The 16,333-nt window shown below is 45.5% G+C and overlaps 1 protein-coding gene across 5 annotated transcripts in view; it reads right to left on the bottom strand.

Moving 5' to 3' along the window:
• RGS7 (regulator of G protein signaling 7) overlaps positions 1-16,333 on the bottom strand; it is a 132,304-nt gene that overhangs the window by 25,618 nt on the left and 90,353 nt on the right. For 3 of the 5 annotated variants that reach the window (XM_070401168.1, XM_070401169.1, XM_070401170.1), the window contains exons 5-9: positions 15,224-15,330; positions 11,606-11,657; positions 1,718-1,782; positions 285-361; positions 52-133 (exon numbers count right to left, since the gene is read on the bottom strand). In XM_070401168.1, the coding sequence (XP_070257269.1) occupies positions 52-133; positions 285-361; positions 1,718-1,782; positions 11,606-11,657; positions 15,224-15,330 (383 nt within the window). Of the gene's footprint in view, positions 1-51; positions 134-274; positions 362-1,717; positions 1,783-11,605; positions 11,658-15,223; positions 15,331-16,333 lie in introns of those variants that run through there. The other 2 variants (XM_070401171.1, XM_070401172.1) reach the window with 1 other exon arrangement.

The following is a 16,333-nucleotide window of genomic DNA, read 5'->3' as shown; positions in this document are numbered from 1 at the left end:
TTCCGAAGGCGGGGGTGATGCCTGGAGGCCGTGGCGGCCACGATGGCTTACCACAGGGCGGTGCACGTCCCAGAAGGCCCTCTCTTGGCTGTCGAGGATCTTCCTTTCAATCTTGTCCCTCTTCTTGTCCACTCTGTCAACAGCGGAACAAAGAGCCGTCAGTAGCGCTAACCGCGGTGCCTCCCTGAACAAAGGGCCGTGTCCAGCCCATCTCGCTCAGTCCCAAAAGGCTAAAATCCCCTTGCAACTGGAACGAAGCTTCCAGGAGACTCACAAGGACTCACTTTGCTTGTGCCTCTGCTTGCATGAAGATGAACTCCCACTTGCGGGCGAATGCTCTCTGCAGCCGGGCCAGGCTCTCCTGAAAAGTACAGCACCGGTGAAGACCTTCCGCTGTTCATCTTCCCTCTCCCCTCCTAGTTTACCCGCCAAATGTATTCAAGAAGAGAAATGTAGCCCGGCCGGTGTGGCTCAGTGGTTTGGCATCGGCCCATGAACCAGGGGGTCACGGTTCGATTCCCGGTCAGGGCACATGCCCAGGTTGCGGGCTTGATCCCCAGTAGGGGGCGTGCAGGAGGCAGCCGATCAGTGATTCTCTCTCATCATGGATGTCTCCATCTCTCCATCCCTCTCCTTTCCTCTCTCTTTAAAAATCAATAAAAACATATTTTTTTAAAAAAAATAAAGAAAACAAATACAGCCTCTCTAAAGTAGAAAATGCACTCCGGCGTGAATGATAAGTCACGTTTACTGAATACAACCAAACCTATTATTACCAGCCATAGAGAAACACAGGGAGACCTGTCACAAATATTAATTTTTATGAGTAATTGCCTTCAGGGAACACAGCTAAAAGTCCAAAAGGCTAAAATTCCCTTGCTTAAAAAAAAGTGCCCCATCAGCATCTTGAATAGATAGAGCATGTACCCAATTTCATGAGACTTAAGAATCATATAATAGAATCTGTGCCCACTTTGCAGATTCTACTGCTGATTCCATCAGTCACCCAGTTCTTGACAACAGCGAAAATGCCTGCCAGCCTGCTACCCTTTCCAGACAGTAAATCACAACACAGCAGTTACCTGAACAGATGACATCAGAGTAATTGAATCTGCTGATGGTGACCAACCGGAAAGTTTTGCATAATCTATTTTCCCGGTGTAAATGCTCTTTAATTCTCTAAATTTGGATATCTTCACTATAATAAGTATCTAAAGTGTTTACACTTAAGCCCATTTAAAAAATATATATTTATTGATTGATTTCAGAGAGGGGGGTGAGAGGGAGAGAGAGAGAGAGAGAGAAACATCAATGATGAGAGAGAATCGTGGATCGGCTGCCTCCTGCACACCTCACACTGGGGATCGAGCCTGCAACCCGGGCATGTGCCCTGGCCTGGAATCGAACTATGACCTCCTGGTTCATAGGCTGACACTCAACCACTGAGCCACACTGGCCTGGCTGAAGCCCATTTTTGCAAATAAGATATACTCCCCCTTCTACTCTGAGTTTGTGCACTTAGAATGTCATTGCCTTCGATGAGAATGAGAGGAAGCAAGCAAGTCAGAGATTTATTAAGTCTTACGCTACCCGATCCCTTGAAAATCTGACCCTTAAAACCCACGAATGGAGGAAGCTGACGGAGGCCTGAAATGACTGGGAGCCTTATTCCTGTTCGTTTTATGACTTTCTTGGGTAGAATGTCCTTAGTACTCACAGCCTCATAGTCGGCGAGCTCCAGCCGGGCCTTGTTCTGCATCGTTCTCTTGCAGAGGTAAACCGCTGGAAGGAAACAAATCAAAAATCAATCACCTCCTGCCTGCTTATTCACACCGAGGCACCGACAACAAAAATACAGCCTTACGCAGCAAGACGTATTGGTCTTTGCCACTTTTTTTAAAATTGGTTGTAATTTCCTTATTTTTAAATTTTTAAAAAATATTTTTTATTGATTTCAGAGAGGAAGGAAGTGGGAGAGAGAGAGAAACATCCATGATGAGAGAGAATCATGGATCGGCTGCCTCCTGCACGCCCCCTACTGGGGATCAAGCCCACAACCCAGGCATGTGCCCTGACCAGGAATCGAACCGTGACCCCCTGGTTCATAGGTTGACACTCAAGCACTGAGCCATGCCAGCTGGACTCCTCATCTTTAGATAAAGGATTTGTACCATTATCACTGAAATTCAAACAGTGGTGTTTATAAGAAATTAAACATGTTTAGAAACTTGGTAACCGTGTCTTTATTTTTATTCACTAGTTGCCATGATTTTAGCTTCCTCCAAAAAAATAAGGGGAAAAGATAAAGCTTCTCAATAAAACATCAAAAGAACTTAAACATCTAGATGTACAATCGGCACCATTTTGTAGAAGGCATCACTGTTGCACATTCAATCGTTTCTGTATTCTACCCTCAACTGGAAAAAATCTATTCATGTAAACGGAAGGCTCCTTGCATCTTCTGTACATCATTTCTTAATCGTCCACCATCAACCGATTGCTTTGTCACCAGAGGAGAGAGTCTGACCTCTTACCTCGCGACAATGCAACTACCTGTTCATTCCAATCCCCTGGGGGAGGCGTCTCCTTGCTTGCCAGAGACAGTCCATCTGGGATGACAGATGGAGAAAGGACGGTGACACCAGCATTTATTCCAGGACTACCAGCGACTCTCAATAATATCAGGCCATCCGTGCCCTCTGGGACAGTCCCGATGACCAGAATACGTTTCTCATTTTTCCATAATCTATGATACTTGCGTCTCATGCAATTCGACCTATGCTCTGTCTATCCTAGATGCTGATTAAGCCACTGGAGGAGGACTAACCACTTTCTGTAAGGCTAGCTCTGGGGGTGCCTCAGGAACACTGTCTTTGTACCAAGCTGCACCCCCCCCCCACTGGCTTTGATAATGAAGTCTCGCTGGTATCACCAAGGAAACAGCTGGGAAACACAGAAAATCTGAGGCCATTGCAAACATGGGTGCTCTCTCTTCATTGTCTGCCTCCTACGGTTTCCTGTATGAAGGTCAAGACGAAGGACAGCCAACCACGGAATGACGCTAACGTGACTGCAAACGCCGGGAACCGAAGCGATGATTTTAGCACACATCTTTCTACAGCAGCGATGGCGAACCTTTTGAGCTCGGCGTGCCAGCATTCTGAAAAACCCCAACTTCACTCTGGTGCCGTGTCACACATAGAAATTTTTTGATATTTGCAACCATAGTAACACAAAGACTTATATTTTTGATTTTTATTTTATATATTTAAATGCCATTTAACAAAGAAAAATCAACCCCAAAAGTGAGTTCGCGTGTCACCCCTGACACGCGTGTCATAGGTTCGCCACTGCTGCTCTACAGCCTCCCACGGTGGCTGTGTTTTTCTAGTAATAGGAGTGACTTTCAAATTACTGGATTGCACCATTACTGAGGTTCCAAACGGGTAAAAGTCCAAGTTCAACAACGGAAGCGACGCGATGTGTTAAGGCTCGGATTGCCGTCGTCTGTGCTCACTCTTGGAAAAGTCCCCCTGCACAGGCCGCTGTGAGCTCAACAGAATATGCCAAATGGTTTCCGCAGTTGGTAGGAGAGATGGTAGTGGACGTGCAATACCCTCGAGGGTGTCTCTTCAGGAGGAAAAGATGGAATCTACTTAAACAGCGGATTAAATCATGTCCGCGTTTGCTGTAGAATTACCTTTAATCAAATTTCCAGCCCAGCTAAGCGTCCCATCAGTCAGTCCTCCTCCTGACCTCCTCTCGCATCAGCTGCCACCTGCTTTGTTGATTCTGGTCATTTACATCTTTGTTCTGGTGAATATAAGACCCCTTTTGGGAAATATACTCCTAAACTCATGAGGGAAACGCATGAATAGAAGCAAGAAGAGGGTAACATTTTAAGATGCGTCTTCACTAGGAAGTTATACATCTTTGGCCATAGCTGTCTGGCCTGTGACATTTTTAAAAAATATACATATTTTTATTGATTTCAGAGAGGAAGATAGAGGGAGAGATAGGAACATCAATGATGAGAGAGAATCGTGGATCGGCTGCCTCCTGCACGCCCCCTACTGGGGATGGAGCCCGCAACCCAGGCATGTGCCCCTGACCAGAATCAAACCCAAGACCCTTCAGTCTGCAGGCCGACACTCTATCCACTGAGCCACACCAGCTAGGGCTGTTTGAGATTTTTAGTGTCACAGTTGTTGGATGCCTCTTCCTTGTAGAACTTCCATGAACTAGCAATGCCAAGAATTTTAAATAATAAAAACAAAACGCATATGTCTTATATCCAGGAGTACATGACCCAATGACTCCGAAACCTTTAGAGTCTTTGCCTTAAATATAAATGTTAGGAAACATACGACTCGTTTTCTTTATAACAGGCAATTTGACAGAATTAAATCATTTGTTTTATTTTCAATTTTGTTCTTTGCGCATTATTTTCATTCTTATGCTCTCTTATCATCTCAATACGGAAGCCCTGCAGACAGCTAAGCAAGTGATCAATACTTTCTGTTAACAGTGGCCCCCAACATTCAGGGTCTTCAGGGGAGAAAGAAAAAGAAAATTATTCTTGTTTCATCCATGTATTTATTCATGCAACAGATATTTTACTAAATGTCTACTACGTTCTAGACCAGTGATGGCGAACCTTTTGAGCTCGGCGTGTCAGCATTTTGAAAAACCCTAACTTCACTCTGGTGCCCTGTCACATATAGAAATTTTTTGATATCTGCAACCATAGTAAAACAAAGACTTATATTTTTGATATTTATTTTATACATTTAAATGCCATTTAACAAAGAAAAATCAACCCAAAAAATGAGTTCGCGTGTCGGAGGTTCGCCATCACTGTTCCAGGCTGTGATTTCAGTGAGGGAAGTACAGCTGTGAACAAAACAGATGCGAGCTCTGTCCGCCATGAGAAAGTCAAAGCAAGAATGGCCTGGAGCCAGAAGGGAGTGGCAAGAAATATTCAAAGTGATGAATAGCAAGAACCTACAACCAAGATTACTTTATCCAGCAAAGCTATCATTCAGAATTGAAGGTCAGATAAAGAGCTTCACAGACAAGGAAAAGCTAAAGGAGTTCATCACCACTAAACCAGTATTATACGAAATGCTGAAAGGTATCCTTTAAGAAGAGGAAGAAGAAGAAAAAGGTAAAGATACAAATTATGAACAACAAATATGCACCTATCAACAAGTGAATCTAAGAATCAAGTGAATAAATAACCTGATGTACAGAATGAACTGGTGATTATAATAGAATCAGGGACATAGAAAGGGAATGGACTGACTATTCTTGGGGGGAAAAGGGGTGTGGGAGATGCGGGAAGAGACTGGACAAAAATCATGCACCTATGGATGAGGACAGTGGGTGGGGAGTGAGGGCGGAGGGTGGGGTGGGAGCTGGAAGGAGGGGAGTTATGGGGGGGAAAAAAGAGGAACAAATGTAATAATCTGAACAATAAAGATTTAATAAAAAAGAAAAAAAACAACAAACAAACAAACAAAAAAAAAACCAAAACAAAACAAAAAAAGAATGGCCTGGAGAAGGCAGGGAACCCTGCTTCCAATTTCCCCTGCAGGGGGGTGGGGGGGAGGGGGTGATGGCTTGGCGTGGGGAGGTGGGGCACTGTAATCCCACCCTCTACCTCAAGGGGGCGCCATCGTATCAGTTACTCTTTCAGTCTGTCCTGGTAAAACTAAAGGATGGTAGCTTTACCATCTTCTAAGAATAAAGGTTTTCATCATCTTAAGGGGATGCGAGGGCCTATGTCAAGTAATGGCTCAAAGCTTCAAAGTATCCGAATTCCCATAAAAGGACCGAATATCTGCTTTCAAGGGGAGAAAATAGAAGAAGAAAAAGCCAGAAGGGTGTGGATGGAGAGTGGCTGCATTCGTTTGTTCAGTGAATGGCCCCTGAGTGCCCACCCTGTGCCAAGCTTGTCCTAAGCCCCAGGGACACCGCGATGAGCCCAGGGGGCCAACGCTGCTCTTAGCTTGCATCATATCAGTCTATAGACTCTAGAGCGTGACCGACAACGGGCAGTGCTATACACAGTGTAGCAACAACATCGATATTTACTGAACGCTCTGTGTGTGCCAAGAATTACTTAAGTGTTCCAGTGTTCCCTATACGTTGCAGTTTAAACTGCGCGGTGCTATGACGAGCAGGCGCTATTCATTTCCCCATCTTGCAGATGAGGCCGGGTAGGTTGGATGAGATTAAGTGATTCTTGGTGGAGGCAAGAGTTAAAGTCGGGCCTTGGACAACAAAACCCAGGCCGCTGAAGCACAGGCTGTGAGAGAGAGACGGGGGTGGGGATAGACAGAGATGGGGGTGGAGGGACCAAGTTAAGGTCACGGGGTAGGACCCTAGAAGGCCTCTCTGCAGAGGTAACATCTGAGTTGAGACCTCAACGGGGAGAACCAACCAGCCCGAGAAAGAGCTGAGGGCGGAGTTCCCATCAGAGCACAGCGAGGACTGCCCTGTGCAGGGGACCAGCAGGACTGCCAGAACGGGGAGAGCAGGGTGGGTCCCGGGGGGGCTGGGGGCTCAGGCAACGGGCTGGGGTGTGGTCCTGGTGTCATGGGCACCTCTGCGGGGTGTGAGCAGCGTGCTAGGATGTGACTGACATTTAAAAAATGACTCAAGATGAGTCCTAACCGGTGTGGCTCAGTGGATAGATTGTCGGCCCCTCGGACTGAAAGGTCTCAGGTTGGATTCTGGTCCAGGGCATGTACCGTGATTGATCAATGTTTCTATCTCTCTAACCCAGCGGTTCTCAACCTGTGGGTCGAGACCCCTTTGGCGGTCGAACGACCCTTCCACAGGGGTCGCCTAAGACCATCCTGCATATCAGATATTTACGTGACGATTGATAACAGTAGCAATATGACAGTGATGCAGTACCAACGAAAATAATTTTATGGTTGGGTCACCACATGAGGAACTATATTTAAAGGGCCAGAAGGTTGAGAACCACTGCGTCTAACCCTCTCTCTTCCTCTCTCTAAAATCAATACAAATATATTTTTAAAAAATCACTCAAGCTTACATGAGGCAAATGGATTGTAAAAAAAAAAAGTGGGTAGCAGCACAATTTTAAAAAAAATAATAATACCATAGAAAAGAGCACAACACAGTCGCTCTCTTGCTGATGGTTGAAACGCATTCTGTTTTGCTCCAAATTAATGTACCTGGTTCCTGTTATGATCTAAACAGAATGCAAGCTGATATGACTCACGTGGTGATTTTGAAAGTTGAGCACAGAACATCCCAGGCGACGGCAAATCTGAAAACAGCTCTGGGTCTGCTGGATGGTGACCCCAATACCTAATCTACACCGGAGGTGACGGCGGCGCTCAGGGAAGCAGGTGGTAGAGTGGGGGGAAAAAACTCTGATTTCATTGACTTATTTTTAATATATATTTTTATTGATGTCAGAGAGGAAGGGAGAGGGAGAGATAGAAACAGCAATGATGAGAGAGAATCATCGACCAGCTGCCTCCTGCACGCCCCACACTGGGGATGGAGCCCGCAACCCGGGCATGTGTCCTGACCGGGAATCGAACCCCAACCTCCTGGTTCATAGGTTGATGCTCAACCACAGAGCCACGCCGGCCGGGTGATTTTAAAGAAAAGACTTGGCTAACGTGTGTGTATTTCCTTCTTCTCCAAGTTTCCATCTCTCGTGTCTTCACTCCTCCTGTGTCCCACAAGAAAAGCTGGTTTGCAGAATCTTGGTTCCCTGCCCTCCCCCCCCCTCAACCCTGCACTCCTGTCCTGGGCTCTGCCATAAAGTGGACTTAATCAAATAAAAGCCTGTTTCCTGGCTGACAGAGGGCCTCGGAGGCCTCTTCTTTTTGGAAGATAATGATACTATGAATAATAGCTTGAAAATAAGAATAAGCTCATGATTATCTAGCACTTGCTGGAGGCCAGGCACTGTTTATAAATTCGCCAGTTAACCTCCACACAGGCTACTGTCTGTCTTACAGATGGGGGAACTGAGGCACTGAGTGTTTATACAACTTTTAAAAAATATATTTGTATTGATTTTAGCGAGGACGGAAGAGAGAGAGAGAGAGAAACATCAGTGAGGAGGGAGAAGCATGGATCGGCTGCCTCCAGCACGCCCCCTACTGGGGATGGAGCCGGCAACCCAGGCATGTGCCCTTGACCGGGAATGGAACCATGACCTCCTGGTTCCTAGATCGACCCTCCTCTCAAAGTTTGGGCTGGGCTGAGGATACAAGTTTTCAAGGACACAGCTAGTCAGCAGCAGAGTTGAAATCTGAACCCAGTTAGAGAAATATTCAGCCTGAATCAAGGGTAGATCCTAAAAGGAAGGCAACCTTGGGAGCGGTTTCATACATCTTCCCGCTGAAATAAGGCGCCTAAGGACACTCCGGACGTACAAGGAGAGAGGATTAAAATAGCCTAATTGATGCAGAAAGAAAAAGGACTGGGGTGAGCCAGAACTTTGCAAACACAGTTAAGGACCTGTTTCGTTGACCTCTAAAAAGCTGACCTTTAATGTTTGAGCCTTAAACTTGACCTGATTATTGTATCCTTTCCTTTGGAACTTCTCCAGAGGTTCCCAGCATGGTTTCCGGATTCCTTAAAGGATGAGAGGGGAAGTGATGGGTGACCGAGCAGCACTTGAGGGCTGTGAATGGGCTTAGAATTCGCCTCCTTAAGATTGTCCAATCCTATCCTATATAATAAAAGGCTAATATGCAAATTGGCCAAATGGCGGAATGACCAGTGGAACAACCAGCCACTATGATGCGCACTGACCACCAGGGGGCAGACGCTCAATGCAGGAGCTGCTCCCAGGCCAGCCAAGGCATGTACCAGCGGGGGGACCCCCCCCAATTGCCCCACTGGTTGCCCCACAGATTGGCCCTGATTGCCGGCCAGGCCTAGGGACCCTCTAAAATCAATACAAGGAATAAGTATTGATTTATTAATTTTCTTAGAAATTGAAGGCCAAATTTTCCCACCAACCCAAGAAAAAAACATGCAACGGGTAAAAGAGTTCCCGCAGACGAACAGCGAAGGAATCATTCTCAAATCAGTAAGCGGATGCCTGGTCCCAGTGAGGTAAGTAAAGGCATCGGCCCTCGCTGAGCCAGGTTCCTGAGAAATGAGAATTTTAACATCCTTTTTTTTTTTTCAGATTTCATGGCTGTGAACAGTGAAGGAAACCAACGTAAAGCCTTTTGGAAACATAACACATCGTGCAAATGTAGGTGCAGGGGGCAGATGATCAGGTCCTTTGTCGGGACTGATTATAAAATGGTCACTTCAGAATCAAAAGGACATGTGACTGCATCGAGGGACCTGGACAGCACCATGCTGAGCGAAATAAGCCAGTCAGAGAAAGATAAGTATCACATGATCTCACTCAGGTGGAAGCTAATGAATAAAATGAACTGATGAACAAAAGAGAACCGGAGACACAGACACACGGAACAGACTGACTTATTTCAGAAAGAAGGAGGGGGGTGGGGGACAGACCATAGGGTGGGGAAGGCCTGGGAGGGGCGGGTGCAGGGTGAAGTGGGGTCATTGGGGAAAAACATACAAACCAACAAAGGGGACACCTGTAATACTTTCAACAATTAGGGAAAAAAATGAATCAATAAATAGAAAGTGAAGAATTAGAACAACCAAAAAACACAAATAAAAGAACATGTGATTTTAAGAAATTGGCATTTGGCTTTATAACCTTAGCAATAACCTCACTTCTTTTTTAAAAAAAATATATTTTATTGATTTTTTTACAGAGAGGAAGGGAGAGGGATAGAGAGTTAGAAACATCGATGAGAGAAAAACATCGATCAACTGCCTCCTGCACAGCCCCTACTGGGGATGTGCCTGCAACCGAGGTACATGCCCTTGAGCGGAATCGAACCTGGGACCCTTCAGTCCGCAGGCCGACGCTCTATCCACTGAGCCAAACCGGTCAGGGCAGTAACTTCACTTCTCATGTTCTGAACAGCAGTTTCCATTCAGAACCTCTCGGTAATGCACACATTCCTTTAAGCCTTGGTTAGCCACAATATACTAAGAAGTTAAAGTGGGTGCAGTTTTTTCAAATGTAGGATGTGACTTCAATTAAATGTGCTTATTTGTTCATTAATTTATTCAAGGCTAAAATAGTGTCCTGTTGATTCCAATTCCCACAAGTCACTCTTGGCATATGCTAGCGACCAGGTATTGCATCCGGTGGTTTGAACTGAGAATTGAGAGAGTCGGTTGGGCCGAGAAATCCTAGATCCTCCTGCAACCTAAGCAGAGACATTGTTGTCCAGCTGGTAAAATACATTTAAAACAGAAATACGGCCCGGCCGGCGTGGCTCAGTGGTTGAGCGTCGACCTGGGAACCAGAAGGTCACGGTTCGATTCCCGCTCAGGGCACAAGCCGGGTTTCGGGCTCCATCCCCAGTGTGGGGCGTGCAGGAGGCAGCCGGTCCATGATTCTCTCTCATCATGGATGTTTCTAGTTCTCTCTCCCTCTCCCTCCCTCCCTGAAATCAATAAGAATGTCTATTTTAAAACAGAAGTCTGTTTGGGAAGGCTTTGCAAGCTCTGCTTTTTGCTCCCCCATCCAGGGCATCAGCGGGAGGTACAACACTGGAACCTGACAAATAGCACAGCGACCTGTGAGTACCATGTGTTACCACCGTCACTTTTATTCCAACAGCTGGGAGCGGGCCAAAGCTTTACCGAGAAACCAGAGAGCAACAGCAGGGGACTCCGCAGGCTCAGAAAAACATTTGTTGGCCTAACCAGAAGCTTCTGTAACGAGAACCCAACACCTCACACTTAACACGAAAGCATAGCCCAGGCCGTCACAGAATGTACAGCCTGCCAGAATGTGTTCCGTGACAACGACAGAAATACAATGGCATAGAATATTGGGTATACTTAACAGCCAGAAAAACAGTGCAATCAGCCTGGCTGGTGTGGCTCAGTGGTGGAGCATTGACCTAGGAACCAGGAGGTCACGGTTCCATTCCCGGTCAGGGCACAGGCCCGGGTTACGGGCTCCATCCTCAGTGTGGGCCGTGCAGGAGGCAGCCAATCCATGATTCTCTTTCATCATTGATGTTTCTCTTTCTCTCTCTCCCTCTCCCTTCCTCTCTGAAATCAATAAAAATGTATTTTTTAAAAATAGTGAGAAAAATTAAGCCTCAGAGAGTCAATGGGCTTACCACAATTCCCACAGCCTGGTAGGGTGAGCTAGAACTCTGGCCCTCTGAGCCCCTTTGTAATAACTCTTTCTAGTAGACCAACGTGCGATGGAAAAATACTAAGAGCCTTTCTTTAAAGCTTGCGTATTGGTCTTTACCCTCTTCAGAAGAAAATCTATTTTTCTTTAACAGCCTCAGCGGACACTATTCCATGGAAAGAGCTGCCACCGGGTTTGGTATAACTTTCCAAAAACCACAGCCATTTGTAAATTCCGTGTTAGAAACACGGAAGGGTCGTGTTCTTTTCTCCATCACAGAAGCAATAACATGCAAGCACATGTTCACGCAGCCACACAGCTGCCCCACATAAAAGGAGACATTGCACTGACCGTAGTCCGTGTTTTCCGGCTCCCAGCAATTGGACGGCCAGAAGTAGGGGGTCTGTGGGGTGACAAGAAGGGGGACCCAGGTTAGACACGGAAGTCATGACCAGAGTTACTGGTTTATGAGCGGCGTTAATATTTAGCAGTTCTCTAGATTCTAGAATAGTCCAGTGAAGATCTGTTTATAAACCAGAGAGGCGATGGAAGGTTTTTCTTCTACATTTACTTTGCGGAGAAATGATTCAGCCCCCAAAATATCCCCCATTTGCTGCAATTTTATGTCACCTGACATAAAACGTTTGCATCCCACAAAGACTGACAGCAGAGGATGACTTGGGATAAAACGCGTTTAAATATCACAAATTGTTTTCTGTGACTCAGGTACCTCAACATGGCCATCGGCAGATCCCAAGCTCCACCCGGAGTCAAACTCTCTCCCTGCAGCCTGGCCATCAAACTTCCTGGGTTTGATTAATTATATACGACAGCTCTTAACTTTATCCAACCGGATGAACCCCCCCCCTCCACACTTTAAAAAACATTTCTTAATACAGACATGTATTGCTCTACATTTTTAAACTGCGTCCACCAGAGATCATGTTTTTAACGTATTATATCTTAGTTGCTTGATATGATTAACAACAGACAGAAGTCTGATTCTGTGAAATTCTAGAAACAAACTGACGAAACTACAAAGACAATGTCTGTTCAGAAGGACCCTTTGTCATGGTCAACACTGTATTTTCTAAAAGGGCTTTTCTAGCTCTGCTAGCTGGACATGCTTGGCTCCAGACCATGAGGAAAATCAATGACCACCTGTCTATCAAATTCTGTTTTCTCAGATGATGGTGACACCAGGACCCAACAGAACAGTCACTGTGGACATCAGCCTTGTGGTCTTATTTATTGGTCAACTAGAGGCCTGGTGCACAGATTTGTGCACCGGTGGGGTCCCTTGGCCTGGCTTGCGGGGATCGGGTCAAAACCAGCTCTCCGACATCCTCCAAGGGGTCCCAGATTGCGAGAGGGCACAGGCCAGGCCGAGGGATCCCCCGGGTGCACGACCAGGGCAGGGAAGGGACTGCGGGAGGGCTCCGGGGCATGCCTGGCTCATCTCGCCCAGTCTTAATCAGCCGGACCCCAGCAGCAAGCTAAACTACCAGTAGGAGCGTCTGCCACCTGGTGGTCAGCGTGCATCACAGCGACTGGTCGAATGGTCGAACACATAGCATACTAGGCTTTTATGATATAGGATTACATTAACTACCCATGTGTAACCAGCACACGTGTGCCATCTCTGATTGCCTCTCTGATAATTCTACCTTCTAGGAGAGGCGTCTCCAAGAGGGGAGTGTTGGGGAGAACTGTGTGTTTTGGGGGCGAGCATCCCAAGCTGTTCAGGACTCCCCGGGGTTTTCTGATTTCCTCTCGGCTCCTTGGCAATTGCTGCGGTATTATAGAGAACGCTACTCATAAAGAGTTTTGTACACGTGCGGACAAAGGGGCCGCGGAAATTTAGGGGGAACAGGTTGAACCATCAGACACAGAGGACAGGAAGGCTTTACACGGGAGCCGTCTCATCGGAATCCCACTTGACTCTGTGGGGGATGCGTTTTGAGGATTTAATTTCTTAGAAATGCAACTGGGTAAAGATTCTGGGGACACCGTTGGAGAAAAAAGTAATGAAAATCTTGCTTTCATGTGGGTTTTGAGTCACTTCTCTTAGAGTTCACTATTCCCTTCGGATTGTATCTTTATTTTGGGAGGGGTGTGTGTGTGTACGCACACAATATCTAGTCAACTTTTAAAGCACCTATTCTAGCTAGATTGGCCAGATATAGTCTTTTATTTTTTGCAAACCACAAGGTCTTCTTGCTGCCTTCTTCCAATTTTTCTTCATTCTTTTATCATTAGAAACTTCCTGAATATAAAAATAAAAGAATGAAACTATTCTATTCTCTAATATGATGTGGAAATGTCATAAAAGCAGCCTTCTTCACTAATATTGTAAGATTTTTTCCTAGGAAAATTTTTTTTATTTATAGTAAAAGGCAATTGAATAACTAGCAAACCCTTGTCGTTTGCTAGAATTTTAAAAACTATGCTTTTACAGTCTGCATAGACGTTAGGACATTTTCATGTGTGAGTGTTGGCTTCTTTAGCTCTGATAAAACCGATCCAAAACTGTCCAGCCATTTCTCAATAATCTTTGGCACATTTTTAATGTAGTGAAAGTCATAAAAGAGGCCGGAAAATCATGTCAGATCTCAATTCCAATTAGCGACGAGATGAAAATTAGACAACTGCAAGTTTACATTAATACAAAATGACATGATTAAAAATGTACTAAAAATTGAGACAGATTTACATATTGTTGCATGCCAATGAAATGAAGGGTTCTGTTTGCCTCAAACTCATGCCCTGAAGCTTTTTTCAGATTTGTAATGATGGCTAGAATCTCAATCATTCAGTGGAACAATTGTAAACATGATATTACAAGTTTTCCATTTTAATTCCTGATTTTTAAAATCCTTCCACGGAGCTGAATTTCAGTTCAATGTAATACAGAACCTTCTGCTTCCTGAAGCCAGCTCCCAACATGGAAGTGAACACCTGGACTGACCAATGTCTTGGTAGATTCCGTAGTAGGGATTCAGTTTTTCCTGGCTTTTCTGTCATTTTTGTCTTTTAAAATCTGGGTTTTAAGATTCTGTGATTATTAGATTTACAAATACTTAGATCCTATTTCAAATGTGGATGGCCATTAAAATTGTTACCATTTAATATTTAATACTAGAGGCCCGGTGCACGAGTTCGTGCATGGGTGGCGTCCGGCTGGCCCTGCCCCCAATCCGGGTGGGGGTGGGGTCAACTGGGGGCAGGGCTGGCCGGGGGAGGGGTCGCAAGTGGTTGGCCGGCTGGACCCACCCCCTGGTCAAACTCCTGGTCGAGGGCACCCATAGGTAGAGGGTTTGAATAACTAGCTAGATTATACTCTGGAACCACAACCACTCCATGAAGGTTTGTTTGGACTGGAGGTGATTCTGGATCACAGGTGGGGGCCAGAGTATCATAAATTTGGAAGCTAAAGTGTAACTCACGGATAAAGAACTCTCCTACCTTCCTGAATCCCATCATGTTCCTCTCTGGATATCTCTCAAGCCTTTGATAGCAAATATAACTTTAATCACCATAGAATTTAGCTTTCACAAATCATCTAAACCAGCGGTTCTCAACCTGTGGGTCGCGACCCCTTTGGCGGTCGAACGACCCTTTCACAGGGGTCGGCCTAAGACCATCCTGCAGATCAGATATTTCCATGACGATTCATCACAGGAGCAACATGACAGTGATGAAGTAGCCACGAAAATAATGTTATGGTTGGGTCACCACATGAGGAACTGTATTTAAAGGGCCAGAAGGCTGAGAACCACTGATCTAAACTAAGCTCAAGCCCTCTTTCTTCAGTTTAATATTCTTATGTCTTAAATTTAACAGACTGTTACTAACTAGCCTAAGTTAAATAAGTTATGATTTTCAAATTTCCTGTCGAAACAATTAACAAACAAAATAAGATGTCTGTTTTACTGTTTTACTGTCAAAGACTATCTCCCTTAAACTTACTTGGAACCGGTAGAAAGTGCCGTCATCCTTGAGGGTGAGGACGTGGTCTGAGATTGGGAAGAAGTAGCCGTGGGCAGCCATCAACGTTCCCAAATGGAGGGCCTCCACTGTTGCACAGAAACAAAAAAAAAAGGCGTGAAAACCTGTTTAAATGACTGATGTACGGAAGTGTAGGGCTCTGTCGTGGTTCCTTTGGTTGTTGCTGTTCATCCTCCCCCCGAGGTCATTTTCCACTGATTTTCAGAGAGAATGGAAGGGCGAGGGGTCAGGGGGAGACAGAGAGAGAAACATCGATGTGAGAGACACTTCGCCCTGTTTCCTGTGAGCACATTCTCACACCCCAAAAGCCTCGCTTTGTACCTTTCTGTCTTCGTTCAGCTCGTTCCCCGGAGGAAGGAGGACAGCTCTGGTTGCTGGCAGTGACTGTGCAGGGGTGAGCCCCACCCCGTGATGACAAGAACACAACACAAAGGTGTGGAATACTGAAACGCAGAGAGGATTCCGAAATCTCAGAATCTGACTCCTTCATTTTATAGATGGGGCGTGTTTTGCTCTATGTTCATGCGGATCCACACATCCACAATTCTATTTGCATGTATATAGCACTTTACATTTTTATTTCTTTCTTTATTTGTTTGTTTTAAATATATTTTTACTGATTTCAGAGAGGAAGGGAGAGGGAGAGAGAGAGAGAGAAACATCAATGATGAGAGAGAACCATTGATCAGCTGCCTCCTGCACGCCCCCCTACTAGGGATTAAGCCCGCAACTAGGGCATGTGCCCTGACCGGGAATCGAATGGTGACCTCCTGGTTCCTAGGTTGATGCTTAACCACTGAGCCACGCCAGCTGGGCAGCACTTTAAACTTTTAAAAGTGCTCCCACTTGCATCACCCCCTGGCTTATATCATAAATATCAAATACTATCAGTGATCGTTCTAATGGATCACTAACGGTGATTTTAGCAGGGAATGTTAAACCACTTATGCTACGCTAAGTGAGCTGTGAGTGTTCAAACTGCTCTAGCTTTTACTATATACAGTATTTTATTTACACAGTATTTCTAGACATGGACAAGGACGAGGCTTATTTGACAATGAAAACATTGTA

This window comes from Myotis yumanensis, unplaced genomic scaffold (genome assembly GCF_028538775.1).
Source record: "Myotis yumanensis isolate MYYU_CA2020_CCGP unplaced genomic scaffold, mMyoYum1.0.hap1 SCAF_22, whole genome shotgun sequence".
NCBI lineage: Eukaryota > Metazoa > Chordata > Mammalia > Chiroptera > Vespertilionidae > Myotis > Myotis yumanensis.
Note: the sequence above shows the minus strand (reverse complement) of the source record. Positions and strands in the feature narration are given on the sequence as shown.